The sequence below is a fragment of the Mauremys reevesii genome, unplaced genomic scaffold (assembly GCF_016161935.1).
Source record: "Mauremys reevesii isolate NIE-2019 unplaced genomic scaffold, ASM1616193v1 Contig82, whole genome shotgun sequence".
Lineage (NCBI taxonomy): Eukaryota > Metazoa > Chordata > Testudines > Geoemydidae > Mauremys > Mauremys reevesii.
In genome coordinates, this window is record NW_024100898.1 from 193,247 (window position 1) to 212,475 (window position 19,229).

Below are 19,229 nucleotides of genomic sequence, written 5' to 3' on the forward strand. Positions count from 1 at the left end.
GAGAAGAGTGACGCGACTCGGAGCGGAGCCGGGAGGTGAGTGCGGCTCCCCGGGCCCCCCTCTCGCCCCCTCCCCTGCCACGTACCCGCCCCAGCTCCTGCCCCCCTTCCTCCCGCCTCCGCCTCTGCGTCCCCCCGGCTCCTGCCCCCCTTCCTCTCCTCGCCCCTCCCCCGCCATGACCCCCCGAGGCCCTGCCCCCTTCCTCCACGCCCCCACGGCTCCTGTCTCCTCTTCCTCTGCTTGCCCCCCCCATCCCCCCATCCACTGCGCTGCCTGCCCGAGGGTAGCTGTGGGCCGAGGTAGTGGGGGGCTGCAGGGGCACTGGGGAGCTGTTCTGTGCGAGATCCTCCATCTCTCTCTTGCTCTCTCTCTCTCGCAGGCGACCTCCTCCACCTGCTGACCCCCCGTTACCCCGTATGGCCCCCCGGCTCTGCCCCCCCCGGCGCCCCTCTGCCTGGCTTCTGCGGGGCCTGCTGGCAGGGCTGGGGGGGCTGGCACTTGTGAGCCTCCTGGTTGGGGGCACAGGAGAGGAGCTGCTATCGTGGTCACTGGCCCCCTTCCTGGGAGGCGGGGGAGGTTTCCTGCACGCAGACCCCCCCTTGCCTGGCTCCGACTCCTTCCTGCTGCCCAACGTGGACGGCTGCGAGCCCCGGGCCCCCTTCCTGCTGGTGCTGGTGGCCAGCGCGCCAGGGCACATGGCCCAGCGCCAGGCAGTGCGTGCCAGCTGGGGGGGCACCCGCTGGGCCGGGGGGTACCCAGTGCGGACGTTCTTTGCCCTGGGGGCACCGGGCTCGAGCGAGGAGCAGGCCCAGCTGGAGGAGGAGTCCCAGCGCCACGGAGACCTGGTGCAGGGCCGCTTCGCCGACACCTACGCCAACCTGACCCTCAAGACCATGATGCTGCTGGGCTGGGCAGCCGCCCACTGCCCTGGCGCCGCCTTTGTGGTGAAGGTCGACGACGACGTCTTCCTCAACCTGCCTGCCCTGGCCCGCCACCTGGGGGCGCTGCGCAGCCCTCGCCGGCTCTACCTGGGCCGCATCCACTGGCGGGTGCAGCCCAACCGTGACCCCGGCAACCGGCACCACGTCCCGGTCTCCGCCTACCCAGCCGGGGCCTTCCCCCCCTACTGCAGCGGTACGGCCTACGTGCTGTCCGGTGACGCTGCCCTGGGGGTGCTGGGGGCCGCCCCCCATGTGCCTCCTGTGCCCCTGGAGGACGTCTACGTGGGGCTGTGCGCTCGCTGGGCCGGCTTGGCCCCCACCCACACGGCCCGCATGGCTGGATCCACCCACTACCCCATGGACCCCTGCTGCTACGGGGAGGTGCTGTACAGCGTGCACCAGGTGGGCCCTCAGGTGATGGGGGCAGCCTGGGCTATGGTGGGGGGAGAAGGGAGAGCCTGTACCCCACTGCATAGGGGGCTGGGGGTGCTGAGGTGCAAGGTGCTAGCCCTGCTGGAGGGTCTGTGAGGGACACGGGGGCTGGGAGCCAGGACTCCTGGGTTCTCTCCCAGCTCTGGGAGGGAAGTGGGGTCTAGTCCAGTGGCTCTCACCGAGGGGCACGTGTACCATTGGGGTACACCAAGGTCTTCCAGGGGGTGCATTGTCACATCTAGAGCTTTGCCTAATTTTACAACAGGCTACACAAAAAGCACTAGCCAAGTCAAACTAAAATTTCATACAGACAATCACGTCTTCACACTGCATTGTGTACTATACACTGAAATGCAAGTGCAATATTTATATTCCAATCAATGTATGTTACAATTGTATGGTGAAAATGAGAAAGCAGCGATTTGTCAGCAATAGTGGCTGTGACACTTTTGTATTTTTATGGCTGAGTTAAGAAAGCAAGTTGATTTTAACTTAAGTGAAACTTGAGGGTACGTAAGACAAATCAGACTTCTGAAAGGGGCACAGTCGTCTGGAAAGGTTGAGAGCCACGGGCCGGGGGGGGACTGGGAGCCAGGACTCCTGGGTTCTAACCCTAGCTGTTAGTGCAGTGATGCTCAATGGCGGCCCCTGGGCCAAATGTGACCCACCAGCTCACCTTAAAGAAATGTTTGTAACTAAATTCATGCTCAGCAATGTGCTGCCTATGGCTTCCTTAGTAAGTAACGTACTGGAGCTTAGGTTCTCCGCTAGCATCGGCTACGACTGAGTTGGGACGCTGCCTGTTTGATCATTGGTGATGTAAATTGAGCCGGAAACCAATGCGAGTGGCGGAGTAAACGCTGCAAAGTCGCCAGCGAATACCGAGCATTTAACCCAAGCTGCACAGCGGATTTTCTCTTTATTATGCCACCTCATTTAAAGGCAAAGCCTTGGCGTTCCCTCTGCCAAACCAGTGGATCTGTCTGTAAGGTCACCACAGGGAGGTGCCACTTTGACTCAAAGCACAGTTGCTTCCACGCAGCCTGGCCACCGGGTGGTGCTGCAAAATGTGACAAAATAGAAAATCGGAAGTCTTTGTGTCACACTTGAAATGTTCTCATGAGATCAGCAACTGTACAGGGGAAAGAAACAGCTGCTGCTCGTTGGAGAATGTGGGCACTCGCTAAAAGGAAAAGGCCTTTCCTGGATGCCAAGCTTGTGAAGGAGCGCACACTGGAAACGCTGGAGGAGCCCTTTGCTGCGGGTAAAAACAAAGCTGACATTGTGACCCGTGTGACGCAGGTTCCCCTGTCTGATTCCACGGCAGTGCAAAGAGTGGCTGATGTTTGTAATTTATGTGGATTGACTATCAGCACTGCTTTCAGATTTAAAAATACCAAACACACGGCTCCTGCGGTGGACGAATCAAGTGATTTAAGTGACCCCACCCCCCCAGCCAGTGCTACTTGTTAGATTTTTATGATGGTGAAATTTTCAAGTTAGAATTTTTATGCTTAATACCATTAGAAACCTACCCCACAGGAAGGAGCATTTTTGTAAAGGTAAAAGGCTTTTTGGAAAAAAAAATGGGTTTAGGTCTGCAGAAAGTAAACTTGCTTGTTACAGATGGAGGTCCCGCAGTGACAGGGAAAGAGACACCATCCCTGCCCATCCGCTCAACTTCTAGCCTGCGACATTGTCTTTATAAAACTGTCTTACAAGACATTTCAGCCGAATTCAGTGACCTGTTGCAGCATGACTTTTGCTGGTTAAGTAGTGGGCTGCATGATACAGGTGTTGTGCGCTTCAAAAAGGAATAATAGAATCCTTTCAAACCACAAGACCAACAAGGTTTCAAGTTCCTGGAATTTACGAACGATGTCACAAGTAGCTTTTCTGTGCGATATTACTGGTCACTTGAATTCCTTCAGCTTGCAGCTCCACGGTCGTGCAAGCAGTGCCAGGGATCTGTTTGAAAAAGTGTGTGCCTGTCAGAGGAATCTTGAAATCTTTCAGGCAGACTTAACAGGAAAGATGTTGCACTTTCCCACATTGCATGTTGTTGCTACAGATGAAACCTCAATGGAAATGCTGCACGAATTCCTGAACAATCTGATCAAAAATTTTAAAATGGGATTTGAGAATTTTAAAATTCCCAAGGATTTGATTTTATTTGTTGTCTCTGCCGGTGGACCCTACCCTTCTGAAGCAAAGAACACTCTTGATTCAATCAATGAAGGGGCCTTTCTATTAGAAAGTGTAAGGCTCCAGAGCTGAGCTGTCTTGAAGGCAGAATCCAGAGAGGCGGGACTTTGCGAGTTCTGGACTCAGCCTGCTGACCAGTTTCAGAATAGCCAGCATCTGGCTTTTAACCGTTTTCGGACCAATGTACCTCAGCGAAACTGAATTTTCTGCCATGAACATTAGCAAAAACCCCATCACCTGAGGGACGAGCATCTTCATGCATGGGCCTTGGCCTGACCGCCTACAACCCACTCATCCTGCTTGTCACTGTCACCTCTCCCACTAGCGAGTGCTGCAAACAGGGGTAATAATGTCAATAAAGCCGATGAAGTGGGCTGTAGCCCAGGAAAGCTTATGCTCAAATAAATGTGTTAGTCGCTAAGGTGCCACAAGTGCTCCTGTTCTTTTTGCAGCTACAGACTAACACGGCTGCTACTCTGAAACCTGTGTTAGACGACAGAATCGCTAATACTTACCTTGCACTCAGGGGCTGTATTTGTTGGCAGCTCAAGTGTTTGTTGTCAGACGTGTGCCAATGGGCTACCCAAAGAGTGGGGGCGCTCTCACTGAATATCACTGGGCTAGCGGGTTAGAGTTGGGGGGGGGGGACCAGGACTCCTGTATTGTGCCCTGACTCTGTGTGAGACACCTTTGTGCCTCAGTTTCCTATCAGTTAAATGAGGCTCTTGCCTTTGTCTGTCTTGTCTAGTAAACCGTGAGTGCGCTGGGACAGTGAGTGTCAGTGTGGGTCTGTGCAGGGCTCAGCCAAACCGGGGCCCTGATCTTGGTCAGTGGGGGGGAGGGGGGGCTTGCTCTCACTCATGGGTCTCGCCACGCAGTGAGGGCTGTCAGAAACCTAGAGATAAGGGCAGCTGTACTGAATCACTTTACCTGTAAGGGGTTACGAAGCTCAAATAACCTGGCTGGCACCTGACCAGAAGGACCAATAAGGAAAACAGATACCTTCAAATCCAGTGTGTGTGTTGTTTATGCTCCGGCCAGAGAGGGAAGCCAGGCAGGGACATCATCTCCTGAAAACATACCTGGCAGACGCCATCTAAGAATTACACGTGAGGCAAGGCAATGTGGTCGATGATCTTGTGTTTTAGCTTGTGAATTTTCCCTGTGCTAAGAGGTAGTTTTATTCCTGTTTTTGTAACTGTGAAGCTGAGTCCAGAGGGTGAAGTCTCTGTGTTTTAAATCTTTTTATTACTCTGTAAAGTTACCTTCCATCCTGATTTTGCAGGTGTGATGCTTTTACTTTTTTCTTTATAATAAAGTTCTTCTTTTAAGAACCTGATTGATTTTAGTGTCCTAAAGATAAAAGGTTTGGTCTGTGCTCACCAGTTGGTTGGTCGATTATTCTCAAGCCTCCCCAGGAAAGGGGGTGAAGGGGGAATATTTTGGGGGCACAGAGATGCCAAGTGACCCTTTTCCTGAATTTTTGTGTAAATCACTTGGTGGTGGCAGCAATACCATCCAAGGACAAGGAAAGGAATTTGTGCCTTGGGGAAGTTTTAAGCTGGTAGAAATAAGCTTAGAGGGTCTTTCATGTGGGGCCCCACGACTGTACCCCAGAGTTCAGAGTAGAGAGGGAACCCTGACAAGGGCCCTGTGCTGCACCCAGCTCTGGGGAGGTGCCGGGACATAGACTGAATGGGATGGGGTGTGGTGGTGGGAACAGACTCTGTAATTAGCAGGGAGGGGACAGGTGCCCCTCCCTTTCCCTCAAGGGGCTGGTACCTGCCCCTTGGGGTCCCTGGCAGTGGGTGGGGACGGCAGGCTTGGCGAGCCCTGTCCGTTGTCAGCATTAACGCTGGCCAGTCCTCAGAGCCAGAGAAACATCCGAGCCCTTTGAGACGTGGGCTCAGCACCAACCCACGGGTTAATGTGCCCCAAGCCCCTCAGTGCCAAGGGGCAGGGGTCACCGCCGGCTCTCCTGCTGGGCGAGGCTAGGCCTGGCACTGTGCCAGGGACGTACAGATGCCAGCTGAGGTGTTATGGCGAGCGACGCTGACAACGGGGGTCGGGGATTTGTCGCCAGCCAAAGGGAACCTGGGCTTCCTGCCAGCCAGGGGGTGAGCCCCACACAGTGGGTGAGGTCTAAGTCCTTAGCGTACGCACGAGCCTCAGCTGGCCCATGACGGGCCAGCGGGTGGATCACTAGCTTCCCTGGGCCGGGCACTGCCCGACGTGGGCTGTGAACACTGATGCATGGCCCCCAGGATGTGAGTTTCCCCTGTGCTGCATGGTTAACAAGGGGGCGGGGGATTAAGTGTGGGCTGCTGGAGGCAGGAAAGAAGCTTCTGGACTGGGATTAAAGAGGAGTTAGATGGCTCTGGACAGATCCAGATCCACCTGGCTGTAACTTTCCGTTGCCTGTGTTAACTAAAGACTTGCTACGCTGTGTTCCAGACATCTAATAAACCTTTCTGCTTTTACAATGCTGGTTGAGAGTCACCTTAGATCTCCCTTTGGGGGTGCAAGTCTTCCCCGGGTCACTGAGGGTCACTCAGCCTGAAGGAGGGATGCTGACGGCTTTGAGGGTCAGCCCCAGGAGCTGACGCCCAACGAGAGCTCAGGGGGCTGACAGCCTGACGGGGTCCCCCAGGACAGTCCCAGAGCCGTGCGAGAGCACTAGGCCTGCACAGCCGTGTCTCAGACCCGGCCAGTGGCCGTTGAGGGGCATTGCTAGGAGGCAAAGCCAGCAGTCGCCCGACCTGCAGCGAGGAAGCGAACGGGCAGCGTGTCGCCATTCCTGAAGGCGGGCTCTCAGCCAGCCCGGGGACTCCCTGTGATAAACGGCTCCAGCTCCACCGCGTGGTCCCACAACAGCTGAATATGGGCAGGGCGTGTGCACAGCGCCCCTGGGGACTCCATGGGGGGCTGGCAGGCGCTGCAGCTCATCCCCAGCAGAGGGGGGACGCTGGGGAGTCATTTGGCTGCCTGACTGGGTGGGGGGGCGAGTGTGTAATTGGCTAGATCAGCACCTTTCCCCTCGCATTAGGAGAGCAATGGGGGGGTGGCAGAGAGGGAACATGTGTGTTACACCTGTCACACAGCCCCTGAGGAGTTAACCCGTGACCCCACAGCTGGGCGAGGGAGTGAGAGTGCTGGAACGGTGGGGGCAGCACTGGTCCCAGGGCAGGGCAGCCCAGCAGGGTGTGATCTCAGCTCTGGCGGGGGGCAGGGTGCACCCTGGCGGGGGCCTGGAGGTCCCACACACAGGCTCCGTTCCCCTGCAGAGGTGTAAAACAGACGGGACTCCAGGGGCTGGAACCGAGCCCCCTCTGGGGCTGGTCCAGAACCTTCCACTGACACCCGCAAGCCTTTGAATTTCCACCTCTCTGTGCTCCTGGCCTGTTTATCCCCAGCTGGCCGGGTGCCGGTAGCTGCCAGGAGCTCTTCTACCTCCCCCCAGCCTGTGCTTGGCTACAGCCACACTCCCCTCTGCCCCCACCGCCAGTAACCCCTGCCCCCAAACACTCCCTGCTGCACAGAGCCACCCCAGCCCCTCCCCGCCTGCGATCAGGTCTCAGCCACGCCCCCCCCTCCCCCCGCAAACCAGAGCCAGGCAAAGCCAACGACAACTTTAATACAAAAATGTCAGGGTACAGTGTAGGGTGAGTGGGGGACCCCACAGCCCCTACCCCGGAGGGGATGGGTAACGCTCGTGGCCCCTATCGCCCCCATGGGGGGCAATCCCCTCCCCCAGCCTCCCCGAGGCTATTTCCTGAACCGATCCAGCGCCGACCTCTTAGCCCGGGGTGCCACCTTCCGCTCTCGCTCTGCCGCCTGCTGCTGCTCCAGGCTCTTCCGGATCTTGGTCTGGGGGGAGGGTGAGCGGGGGTGAGCCGGGGACACCCTGTAAATGGCCCAATGCGGGGAAGCAGCCCTGGGATCCAACCCCCACCCCACTTCACAGCGTAATGGAGCCCTGGGGTACGGGGGAGATGCCCCTTGATGTCACTGGCCCAGTCGGACGGGGTAGTTGTGGTGGGGGGCAGGCACATGGGAAATCCCTGTTTGAGACAGGAAGTGGAGAGCTGGCTCTTGGGGGTGGGGGATAAAGCCTGACCCAAGGGCGGATAGCAAGGACAGACGTACCCGCTGCTCCTCGTTCGCCACCTTCTTCTTGCGCCGCAGGAGGCTCCCGGCTGAGCTGCGCCCCTTCAGCTTCCGGCGCGGCTGGAACGCCGGCTTGGCCTGGGGGTCGAAGCCCTGGGGGGCAGGAAGGAGCACGAGTCCTCCTGTATCTCACAATGCACCATGCCCCCCCCCCCCCCAACGCTCCTGATGTGCCACAGCGACCCTGGCACTGTCTGGTCCCCACTGTCCTACCCGCCCCATTTCCCACAATGCACCACGGTGCCCCCTGTGTGACAGCCACAGCACTGCCTGGTCCCCACACCCCGCAATGCCCCACAGTGTCACCTCCCCACTTCCCACAAGGCACCACGGTGCCCCCTGTGTGACAGCCATGGCACTGCCTGGTCCCCACACCCCGCAATGCATCACAGTGTCATCCCCACTTCCCACAATGCACCACGGTGCACACCCCCACTCTCCCCCCCCCCCCCCCGAGTCACTCACCAGCCGCTCCACTCGCTCCTGGTGCTTCTGCTCCATGGTGATGGCGTCCACCTGGCCCAGCTGCCCTGGGTCCAGCGTGATCAGCTCCGACGGGATCTGCCGGGGATCAAGCTGTTAGGGGGGGCCTGGATCACCCAGGCTCCCCCTTCCCATGACACCGCCCCTTCTGACGGTGCCCCCACAGACATCCCAGCTACTTTCTCCTCCCCCAAGCCCCAGAGCTCCCTCCCTTAGCATGAGCCCCCTTGGCCCCGGAGCAGTGGCCTGCCACTGAGATCCAGCTGCCCCCCAGCTGGGGCTGCATGGGGGGGGAGGGGGCAGGGCTGCACACTGTGTGCGGGGGTGCGGGGTGATGTTACCTTCTCCAGCAGGGCCTTGACCTCCCACTCCTGCCGCTGCTTCCGGCTCCGGAACGGGTTGTTCTCCAGGGCGTCGAAATTTGCCTGTCCAGCACCTGGCGGGGCGGGGGGGAAGGGGGGCGAAGAAGACAACAGGAGGTTAGTGGGGATGGGGAGCCATCCCCCCTCTGCCATGGACACAGCCACACAAGCATGCCAGGCCCCCGCAGGCTGTCGCAGGGGGCACACAACAGGCATGTCAGCTACTGGGCACAGGGGGGGTTATGCCGCATAGTGGGGGGCCATACCTGGCACCAGCAGGCTGGTGACTCCGTGGGGATGGGGAGTTGTACGGGGGCACTATCGGGGGTGTCTGTACCTGGCACCAGGAGGCTGGTGATGCCGTGGGGGATAGGGAGTTGTACTGGGGGGAGCTATAGGGGGGTCCATATCTGGCACCGGGGGGTTGGTACTGAGTGGGGGCTGGGGGGGTCCGTACCTGGCACCAGGAGGCTGGTGAAACCGCTGCCGTGCCCTACGCCCAGCACGTCCTCGAAGGGGCAGAAGCGCAGGCCGTGGGCTGCCCAGGGCAGCGTGTGCGACAGGTAGGGCTTGTGAGGCGGCTGCACGGGCACGTCCCGGTACACCTGGGGGAGGGGGCAGACATGGGGGATTAGTGCCTGCAGCAGGGCCTGGCTCACAGGGGGTGTCAGAGCACAGGGCAGTCAGAGCTACCCTCAGGTGGTGCCCGGGTTGGGGGACAGATGGGGCCCAGGCTCATAAGAATGTCCACACTGGGTCAGAGCAAAGGTCCATCTAGTCCAGTCTCCTGCCGGCCGACAGTGTCCGGTGCCAGGTGTCCCAGAGGGAATGAACAGAGCAGGGAATCATCCAGTGACCCATCCCCTGTCGCCCATTCCCAGCTTCTGGCAAACAGAGGCCAGGGACACCATCCCTGCCCAGCCTGGCTAATCGCCATTGATGGACCTGTCCTCCATGAACTTATCTAGTTCTTTTTGAACCCTGCTATAGTCTTGGCCTTCACAACATCCCCTGGCAAAGAGTTCTATGAAAAAATACTTAAACCTGCTGCCTATTAATTTCATTTGGTGACTCCTAGTTCTCCACACCAGTCATGATTTTACAGACCTCTATCATATCCCCCCTTAGCCGTCTCTTTTCCAAGCTGAAAAGTCCCAGTCTTATTAATCTCTCCTCATACGGCTGCTGTTCCAAACCACTCATCATTTCTGATGCCCTTTTCTGAGCCTTTCCCAATTCCAATACATCTTGTTTGAGATGGGGGTGACCACATCTGCACACAGTATTCAAGGTGTGGGTGGCCATAGATTTCTATAGAGGCAACATGATATTTTCTGTCCTATTATCTATCCCTTTCTTAATGATTTGCAACATTGTTTGTTTTTTTGGCTGCCGCTGCCCATTGAGTGGATGCTTTCAGAGAACTCTCCACATTGACTCCAAGATCTTTCTTGAGTGGTAACAGCTAATTTAGACCCCGTCATTGGATAGTTGGGAGGATGTTTTCCAAAGTGCATGACTTTGCATTTATCAACATTGAACTTCATCTGCCAGTTTGTTGTCCAGCCATCCAGTTTTGTGAGACCCCTTTGTAGCTCTTCGCAGTCTGCCTGGGACTTAACTATCTTGAGTAGTCTTGTATCATCTACAAATTTTGCCACCTCACTGTTTACCCCTTTTCCCAGATCATTTATGAATATGTGGAATAGGGCTGGGCCCCGTACAGACCCCTGGGGGACACCACTATTTACCTCTCTACAAAGCAGTGCCCAGGTTCTTTGGCGGGGAGTTGGGGGGAAATGGGAAGTGGGTTTGAGCAATCCCCAGTCTGCGGGGGAAGGATGCAGGACGGATGGGGCCCTGCTGAGCCCAGCGAGAGCGCGGGGACGGCCCGGAGTATAAGGACCTCTCCTTTACCTGCCCCACGGCCCCCCAGCTCCCCCAGCTGGCTGAAGGCCCAGTGCCGGTGTGCGTGGGGGGGAAGTAGGGGGGTGCCGGTGTGTTTGTGGGGGGAGTAGGGGGGTGCCGGTGTGGGTGGGTGGGGAGTAGGGGGTGCTGGTGTGCGTGGAGGAGTAGGGGTGCCGGTGTGTTTGTGTGGGGAGTAGGGGTGCCGGTGTGCGTGGGGGGGGAGTAGGGGGGTGTCTGTGTGTGCAGGGAGGGAGAAGGTGGAATCGTTACCTGCACCACGTCCCCGCAGGCGGCCGCCAGCAGCCCCCGCTGGCTGAAGCTCAGGTGCCCGGCACCCACGGGCAGCACCAGTGACTGCAGGGGCTGATACGCCCGGAGGTCGTAGATGCGCAGCTTCCGGTCCAGCCCCGATGTCGCCATGTACCTGGGGGGAGGCAGGAGGAGACCCACAGCATGACCCCCCCCCCACACACACAGTGTGACCCCCACCACACCATGTACCTGGGGGGAGACGGGGAGATACCACAGCATGACACCCCCACCAGTCATGACATCACCATGTATCTGGGGAGGCAGCGGCACCCCAGCCCTGATGTTACCATGTACCTGGGGAGGCAACCATGTACCTGGGGGGAGACGGGGAGATACCACAGCATGACACCCCCACCAGTCATGACATCACCATGTATCTGGGGGGAGGCGGGGCAGACCCACAGCATGACAGCCCCCCCCAGCCCCGATGTCACCATGTACCTGGGAGGAAGCGGGGGGAGACCCACTGCGTGAAACTGCCCCCCCCAAATATCCCACCCCAGGAAGGTGGGGGGAGATCCACACCGTGACCCTCCCAACCCCTCTCCATATTCCACCTCTGCCCATATGACACCATGTAGCTGGAGGAAGTGGGGAGGAGACCCCTCCAGCTCCCCTCCTTCACCCACTTGCACCCCTGCAGCCCCCTTTCCCTGCTCACCCCACTCAGGCCCCCTCCCCCCACGGCAGGGCTTACCCCCGCAGTCACTCACGTTCCGGAGCTGTCGACGGCCACGGCCCGGACCCCCCCTTGGTGGCACAACATCCGCACCAGGGGCTCCTTGACGTTGGGGCTCCACAGGGTCACTGTGCCTGGGGGCGGGCACAGAGCACGAGGAGTTAACGAGGGGTCACCCCCCACCGGGCACAAGGGGTTAGCGAGGGGTGGAGGGGATGGACAGAGTCAGGTTCGCCGCTGGTGGGGAGCGGGGGTCACTAAGGGCCAGTCATAGCATTGGGTCTGACTGACCAGGCCAGGCTGCCGGGGGGAGAAGATGGGGCCAGGGGTCCCTAGGGCAGAGTGGGGCCACGCTGAGCCCAGTGCATGCTGGGAGGTTGATGGAACATCCCTGTCTGAGCTGCCGTCTGCCCCTGCGGGGATGACACACTGACACACACAGGGCGTGAGGGCCCTGGGAGAAACGCTCCTAGCAGCGTGGGGCAGGGGACGACGGCTCTGGGATGGGGTGAGCACGGGGGGGGGGGGGGTCTCTCTGTTTCTGTACCCATAGTGGATGACGGCGCTGGCCAGGTTGTGGGTTGGTTATGGGGTATATGGGTGTCAGGGGATTATGGTGGGGCACAGGGAGGTCTCACCGTTGCTCTGCCCCTAGTGGACAAGGGTGGTGGCTGGGCGGGTGGTTGGTTATGGGGTATGGGGGAGCAGCAATGGGGTTGGGGGCAGCGGTGGGGTCGGATTGGGCGTAGCAGTGGGTTTGGGGCAGAGTTGGGGGTAGCTGTGGGTTTGGAGTGGGGATGGGGTTGGGGAAGATGTGGGGGTAGCAGTGGGGTCGGAGGTAGCGGTGGGGTTGTGTAGGGGGGTAGCAGTGGGGGTCGGGGGTAGCGGTGGGGTCGAGTGGGGGGGTAGTGGTGGGTTTGGAGTGGGGATGGGGTTGGGGGTAGCAGTGGAGGTGGGGGGGTAGCAGGGGGGGCGTGGGTAGCGGGGGGGTCAAGTTGGGGGTAGCAGTGGGTTTGGAGTGGGGACGGGGTTGGGGGTAGCAGTGGAGGTGGGGGGGTAGCAGTGGGGTCGTGGGTAGCGGTGGGGTCAAGTTGGGGGGTAGCAGTGGGTTTGGAGTGGGGACGGGGTTGGGGGAAGAGTTGGGGGTAGCAGTGGGGGTTGGGGATAGTGGTGGGGTCGGGTTGGGGGTAGTTATGGGTTTGGAGTGGGGACGGGGTTGGGGGAAGAGTTGGGGGTAGCAATGGGGTTGGGGTAGCAGTGGGTTTGGAGCAGGGTTGGGGGAAGAGTTGGGGGGTAGCAATGGGGGTTGGGGGTAGCCGTGGGGCGGTCTCACCGTTGCTGTGTCCCAGGTGGACGATGGCGTTAGCCGGGTTCTGCCCCATCACACCCAGGCGTCCCCCCCGGGTGCAGATGGTGGTGACCTCCTTCCCCACCGAGATGTCCAGGTACTGCAGGAACCCCGTCTCGCTCTGCATGGGGCAGCAGGGGTCAGTGGGGCACCGGCCCCCAAACCCTGGCGCCCAAGCCCACCCCCTGCTTTACCGCAGTGGCCAGCAGAAGCCCTGGTGTCCGGGTCCCCCTCTTTTACTGTGGTGGGCAGCAGGAACCCCAGCATCTGGACCCCACTGCAGCAGGTACCCCCCCCCCACCCATTCACCACGGTGGCCAGCAGGAAGTGGTAGGGCAGGAACTCCATGCGCAGGACCCCCCCCGCCGCGGTGGCCAGCAGGACCCCCCCACACACACACACTCACGGCAGTAGCCAGCAGGACACCCCCCCCACACACACACACACGGCGGTGGCCAGCAGGACCCCCCCGCCACACACACACTCACGGCAGTAGCCAGCAGGACACCCCCCCCCACACACACACGGCAGTGGCCAGCAGGACCCCCCCACACACACACACTCACGGCAGTGGCCAGCGGGACCCCCCGCCACACACACACACATACACTCACGGCAGTGGCCAGCAGGAAGTGGTAGGGCAGGAACTCCATGCGCCGGACCCCCGCGGCGGCCAGCAGGACCCCCCACTCACGGCAGTGGCCAGCAGGACCCCCCCACCAGTGGTAGGGCAGGAACTCCATGCGCAGGACCCCGCCGCGGTGGCCAGCAGGACCCCACTCACGGCAGTGGCCAGCAGGAAGTGGTAGGGCAGGAACTCCATGCCCAGGACCCCATTGAAGCGCTTCAGGCAGTTCAGCTCCACGCCCTGGTTGTCGTAGACGTAGAGCCAGCGCCGCTGGGCCACCGCGAACATGTTCTCCGTGTGCAGCCACCTGGGGACGGGGGAGACACCACAACGTGTCCCATTGCACGGCTCAGCCCGTGTGCAGCACGCCCCCTCGCACAACCCAACCAGCCTCCCCGGCCACGGACGGGCAGGGATGTGCACACTCGCTTTCCCAGTGCACGCCCACAGGTGCGCTGGGCACGTCCTGCTGATGCACCCTTACACCTGCAGGGAGCAGCGGATGCAGCCCTGCCGACTCCCTCGTGCTGCACACCCCTTGGCTGCCCATCCATGTCGCACGCCCCTAGTCACACACTCACGTGACGTCAGTGACCGTCTCCATAACGTTGATCTCACACAGCAGTGACTTGGTTTGCCAGTCCAGGGCTGCCACATGGCCCCGCCGGCCCCCCAGCAGCAGGTGTCTGTGGGGGGAGACGGGAGGGGAGAGGGGAGCAGCCGGGGAACCCCTCAGCCATGCACTGGGGTCCTGGCCTGGGGAGACTCGTCTTCTAACACACACAATCCAGTCTCCGTATATCTCCTGATCTGCCCCCCTGGGACCCTGCTGGGACCCCCAGAGCAGCTCAGGGGAGGCCTGTGGGGTCAGGGGTCCCTGACGCAGACCCTCCCGCCCACAGGAGAACCCAGTCGGGCCCTGCCTCTCAAACCGCACCTCAGAAGACCTGCCACCTAGGTACAGCCGACCAGCCCCCACACCTTCCCCACTGATTCCCACCTGCCCCACGGGTCGTCCCCCCCCCCCACTCTCCCTGCACATGCTCCTCCCTGCCCACCCCCCCACTCACCGGCCAGGTCGGGTATAATCCATCCTGTAGGGGCCAAACTGGTTCAGCGTCAGCTCAAAGTGCTATGGGGGGAGAGACCTGGTTAGACACTAACCCCAACCCCGGGTGAACCCCCCACTGAGACGCTGCCCCGGGATCCCCCGGTGACCCCCCTGCACCAGTGAGACGCTGCCCTGGGATCCCCCGGTGACCCCCTGCACCAGTGAGACACTGCCCTGGGATCCCCCGGTGACGCCCCTGCACCACTGAGACGCTGCCCTGGGATCCCCCGGTGACCCCCTGCACCAGTGAGACGCTGCCCCCAGATCCCCCCAGTGACCCACCATGAACCACTGAGACGCTGCCCTGGGATCCCCCGGTGACCCCCTGCACCAGTGAGACGCTGCCCTGGGATCCCCCCGGTGACCCCCCTGCACCAGTGAGACGCTGCCCTGGGATCCCCCCCGGTGACCCCCCTGCACCACTGAGACGCTGCCCTGGGATCCCCCCAGTGACCCACCATGAACCACTGAGATGCTGTCCCAAGATTCCTCCCCCAAGATCCCTGCCTCCTGGGTGAACCCTCCACTGAGATGCTGCCCCAGGATACCACGAGGCTCCCCCCGCCATACTGCCCAGTGACACCCCCCCCCATATCCTAGGGACGACCCCTCCCCCCACCTCACAACACACACACACAAACACCCCCGGCGCGTGGGGGCGTCTCTGACCTTGGTGGCGCTGGCGATGTCGGTGGCCTCGGCGATGTCGGCCTGGGCGATGGTGCAGGTGTCCTCACCAGGGTCCCCCTCCAGGAACCTGTGGGGGGTGGGTGGGGGTGAGAGCCGGGAATGGACCCGGCACTGGTGGGGGAGGGGAGCTGGCCAGGATTGGGGGCGTGTGTGTGGCATTAGGGGGAGGGCGGGTCACCCATCCCATTGGGTGGGGGAAGAACCAGTGCGTAGCCCCAGCTCAAGGGGATGATGGGGGCACTGGCGGGGGCGGGGGGAGACACTCACCCTGGCTCCTCGGGCAGCAGCAGGTCCATACGCGCCGCCTGCTGCACTGCCAGCTCCACCTTCTGCTCCAGCAAGGCCAGATGGTCCCGGAGCTGCTGGCTGGACGCCCCTGCCTTGGGGGGTGGACGGACGGACAGACAGACGGGGTGAGAGCCACACATGGCCCCGTTCCTCCTGACCCCCACCTCTGGGGGTCAGTAACCATGGGGGGACCCCCCCCAGGGACGACCTTGCCCAGCAACCCCCAGGACCCAGCTGCCCCTCAATTTCTGCCACGCCCCTCGACTCACCAGCTGCGATTTCTGGCCCCGCTGGAATTTCTTCACCTTGTGGTGAGGGAGGGGGGCGGCGCCAGGGAACGGGTCCCTCTTCTAGGGAGAGAAAGACAGACGGACGGACGGTGTGTGTGGGGGTCTGCTACGGGCCCCCATCCCCCCAGCAGTACTCCCCTTTGCCGTGCAAGCCCCCGGCCCCCCACCTCAGCCACCCCTCCTCCCCCCATGGCCAGCCCCCCAGCATTCCCAACCTTACCCCAGAGATCCGGCCTGCGGCCTCTGACGCCCACAGCACCTTCTTAGCCTGCAGACTCCCCTTTGCCCCAGCCCCTGGCCTGGTCTTCTCATTGCGGCGCCTCTTGGCCTTGGAGGGGGCGTCTGCGGGGGTGTCCGGCTGGGGGGCCCCTTCCCAGTAGCGCCGCAGCTTCTTCGTCATCTTCTTCTTCGGGGGGGGGGGCAGGGAAAGAGAAAGGGGTGATGAATCATGGGGGTGAATCAGTTACCCCCAGCTCAGGAGGTGGGGAGATTGGTGAGGGGGTGAGACATGGGGGGAGTCACTTCCCCCAGCTGGGGGTGGGGGGCAGAGGACAGGAACTAAAACTGCCCCCCAACTTGTGGGGAAGATACCTGCCCCACAGGGCAGAATAGCCAGGCACTCCCACTGGCCTGACGGGGAGCAGCCCCCACCACCAGAGGCAGAACCACCAGCCACAACACATCATCGTGTGTGTGTGGGGGGAACTGCCCTCCAGCCTCCCACCCCCCCTCAGAGAAAGACTTGCCCCGCTGCGGGGATGGGCCAGCCCTGCCCCCCAGATCACTCCTCGCAGGACACCCCACAGATACAGCCAGCCCCTCCCCCGTGTCCCCGGGGTTACTAGGGGAGCTGTAGAGACCCCGCCGCCTCACGGACGTGGCTGGGGGCAATAAACTCCCCCCAAAAACTCTGTAATTGGGTGCTCGCCCCCGGCTCGTGTCAGTGACCTGCCCCCTCCCTGCTCATGACACGGGTAACCACCACCCAGTCCCACGGGGAATCCCCGCCCCACAGACACGGGGGGGGGGACCTGCCCCCTCCCCACGGGGACTCCCCGCCCCACAGACATGGCGGGGGGGGGGGAACTGCCCCCACCCCACGGGGAATCCCCGCCCCCCAGACACGGCGGGGAACTGCCCGCACCCCACGTCCAATCCCGGCCCCCCATACCCGGCGGGGGGGGAACTGCCCCCACCCCACGGGGAAGCCCCGCCCCACAGACACGGCGGGGGGGGGGACTGCCCCCACCCCACGGGGAATCCCCGCCCCACAGACACGGGGGGGGAACTGCCCCCTCCCCACGGGGACTCCCCGCCCCACAGACACGGGGGGGGGGCCTGCCCCCACCCCACGGGGAATCCCCGCCCCACAGACACGGGGGGGAGGGGAACTGCCCCCTCCCCACCCCACAGACACGGGGGGGACCTGCCCCCTCCCCACGGGGACTCCCCGCCCCACAGACACGGGGGGGGGGAACTGCCCCCTCCCCACGGGGACTCCCCGCCCCACAGACACGGGGGGGAGGGGAACTGCCCCCTCCGCACGGGGACTCCCCGCCCCACAGACACGGGGGAGGGGGAACTGTCCCCTCCACACGGGGAATGCCCGCCCCACAGACGGGGGGGGGGGAAATGCCCCCACCCCACGGGGAATCCCCACCCCACAGACACGGGGGGGAACTGTCCCCTCCCCACGGGGAATCCCCGCCCCACAGACACGGGGGGGAACTGCCCCCTCCCCACGGGGAATCCCCACCCCACAGACACGGGGGGGGGAACTGTCCCCTCCGCACGGGGAATCCCCGCCCCACAGACACGGGGGGGACCTGTCCCCTCCCCACGGGGAATCCCCGCCCCACAGACACGGGGGGGAACTGCCCCCTCCCCACGGGGAATCCCCACCCCACAGACACGGGGGGGACCAGTCCCCCCCCCACGGGGAAACCCCGCCCCACAGACACGGGGGGGAGGGGAACTGTCCCCTCCCCACGGGGAATCCCCGCCCCACAGACACGGGGGGGGAACTGTCCCCTCCGCACGGGGAATCACCTCCCCACAGACACGGGGGGGAACTGTCCCCCCCCCACGGGGAATCCCCGCCCCACAGACACGGGGGGGAACTGCCCCACTCCCGCCCCCCGAGGGCAGGGGGCTCACTACCCCAGCACTCACCTTCTTGCCCCCCGCAGTTGGCCTCCTCTGCGCCCCGCTCCCAGCCGCCGCCTCCATCCTCAGCGCCTGGAACCACGTGCACCTCCAGCTGCGGGCCAGGCTCTTCTGGTCCCGGCCGCCGCACCCAATCACGGAGCGAGGCGACTATGCCCGCGGCCAATCAACGTGGGGACAACCTGCCCGGTAGTGAAGCCGTACAGGTGACATCATGGGTGAGGGCAACTCTCCAGCGCCGAGACGTGGGTCTGAGCACAGTCAAGCGGCGGCCATCTTGGATAAGGGCACAGGCCTAGCCCATCCCCTACAGACCCATTGACAGGGAGGCCACTGAATTCACACAGCCCACGTGGTAGGGGAAACTCACCAGGGTCACGCTACGGGGCACAGGGACGCAGCCACCTCTGGGGAGGGGCAGGGGGTTTCACCGATTCCAAGGCCAAAAGGGACATTTGTGCCCATCTAGTCTGACTCCAGGGCAGCGAGCGGCCCCACCATAACCCCTAGCACAGAATTCGTTTTAGAGAAGCAGCCAATCCTCATTTAAAACCCAACCATGTCCAAGAATCCACCCCCACCCACCTGTGGAAATTGGTTTAATTACTCTCAGCATTAAAAATGGATGCCTTATTTCAGTGTGAGTTCGTGTAACTCCAGCACCAGCCAGTGAATCCTGTTGCCAGACGTTTGATTGGTAGGTAGATACCTACAGAGGCTGTCACCCATTCACCTTGTTAGCCTCACAGCTTGGCCTCCTGGAGCCTAGCGCTGGGTGGCCTTTTCATTCCTCTTTGTTCTCACAGCTCTTCTCCGACTTCTCCAGCTTACCAACAGCCTCCTGGAATTGTGGGTGGCAGAACTGGACACCTGATTCCAGCAGTGGCCATGTCAGGGCCCCCTCCAGAGGGAAAATAACCTCTGTTCACAACTCCCCTTTCTGCAGCCCAGCATCCCACAGGCAGCCCACCTGCTGTTTATCCACCATGACCCCCACAACTTTTTCAGAGCCTCTTCTTCCCAGGACAGTCCCCCCATGGCCGCCGCTGTTGTTTCTGGCTGTTTGCACTGAGATTTAGCTTAATAAAAACACTTTCTCTGGGGCCAGTTTACCAAGCACCATGGCTCCTGCTAAATCAGTGAACAGCCATATACATTATTTCCCACTCCCCTCATTTGGATGCAGAGACCCACCACCCATTGGTGAGGTGCAGCTGCC

General features: G+C 61.6%; 2 protein-coding genes across 4 annotated transcripts; one reads left to right on the forward strand and one right to left on the reverse strand.

The window, feature by feature from the left end:
- On the forward strand, positions 1 to 4,839 carry B3GALT4 (beta-1,3-galactosyltransferase 4). Its single transcript, XM_039519123.1, has 2 exons — positions 1 to 35; positions 380 to 4,839. Exon 2 carries the CDS (start codon positions 417 to 419, stop codon positions 1,467 to 1,469), a length of 1,053 nt encoding a protein of 350 aa, XP_039375057.1. The 5' UTR covers positions 1 to 35; positions 380 to 416; the 3' UTR covers positions 1,470 to 4,839.
- Positions 4,840 to 7,192: 2,353 nt separating this feature from the next.
- On the reverse strand, positions 7,193 to 18,181 carry WDR46 (WD repeat domain 46). Of its 3 annotated transcripts, XM_039519098.1 has the most exons (17): positions 18,017 to 18,181; positions 16,065 to 16,250; positions 15,824 to 15,904; positions 15,534 to 15,646; positions 15,246 to 15,333; positions 14,536 to 14,597; positions 14,047 to 14,151; positions 13,622 to 13,772; positions 12,823 to 12,958; positions 11,524 to 11,623; positions 10,769 to 10,922; positions 9,055 to 9,195; positions 8,928 to 8,934; positions 8,570 to 8,664; positions 8,211 to 8,306; positions 7,725 to 7,838; positions 7,193 to 7,445 (listed from the first exon to the last, which is right to left on the reverse strand). In XM_039519098.1, the coding sequence occupies exons 1-17, from the start codon at positions 18,071 to 18,073 to the stop codon at positions 7,344 to 7,346; spliced, it is 1,788 nt and encodes a 595-aa protein (XP_039375032.1). In that variant the 5' UTR covers positions 18,074 to 18,181; the 3' UTR covers positions 7,193 to 7,343. The 3 variants fall into 3 exon arrangements, with proteins under 3 accessions (XP_039375032.1, XP_039375033.1, XP_039375031.1); XM_039519099.1 differs by lacking the exon at positions 8,928 to 8,934 and having other exon boundaries at positions 9,048 to 9,195; positions 16,065 to 16,247; positions 18,017 to 18,179; XM_039519097.1 differs by lacking the exon at positions 8,928 to 8,934 and having other exon boundaries at positions 9,048 to 9,195; positions 18,017 to 18,176.
- Positions 18,182 to 19,229: the final 1,048 nt, after the last annotated feature.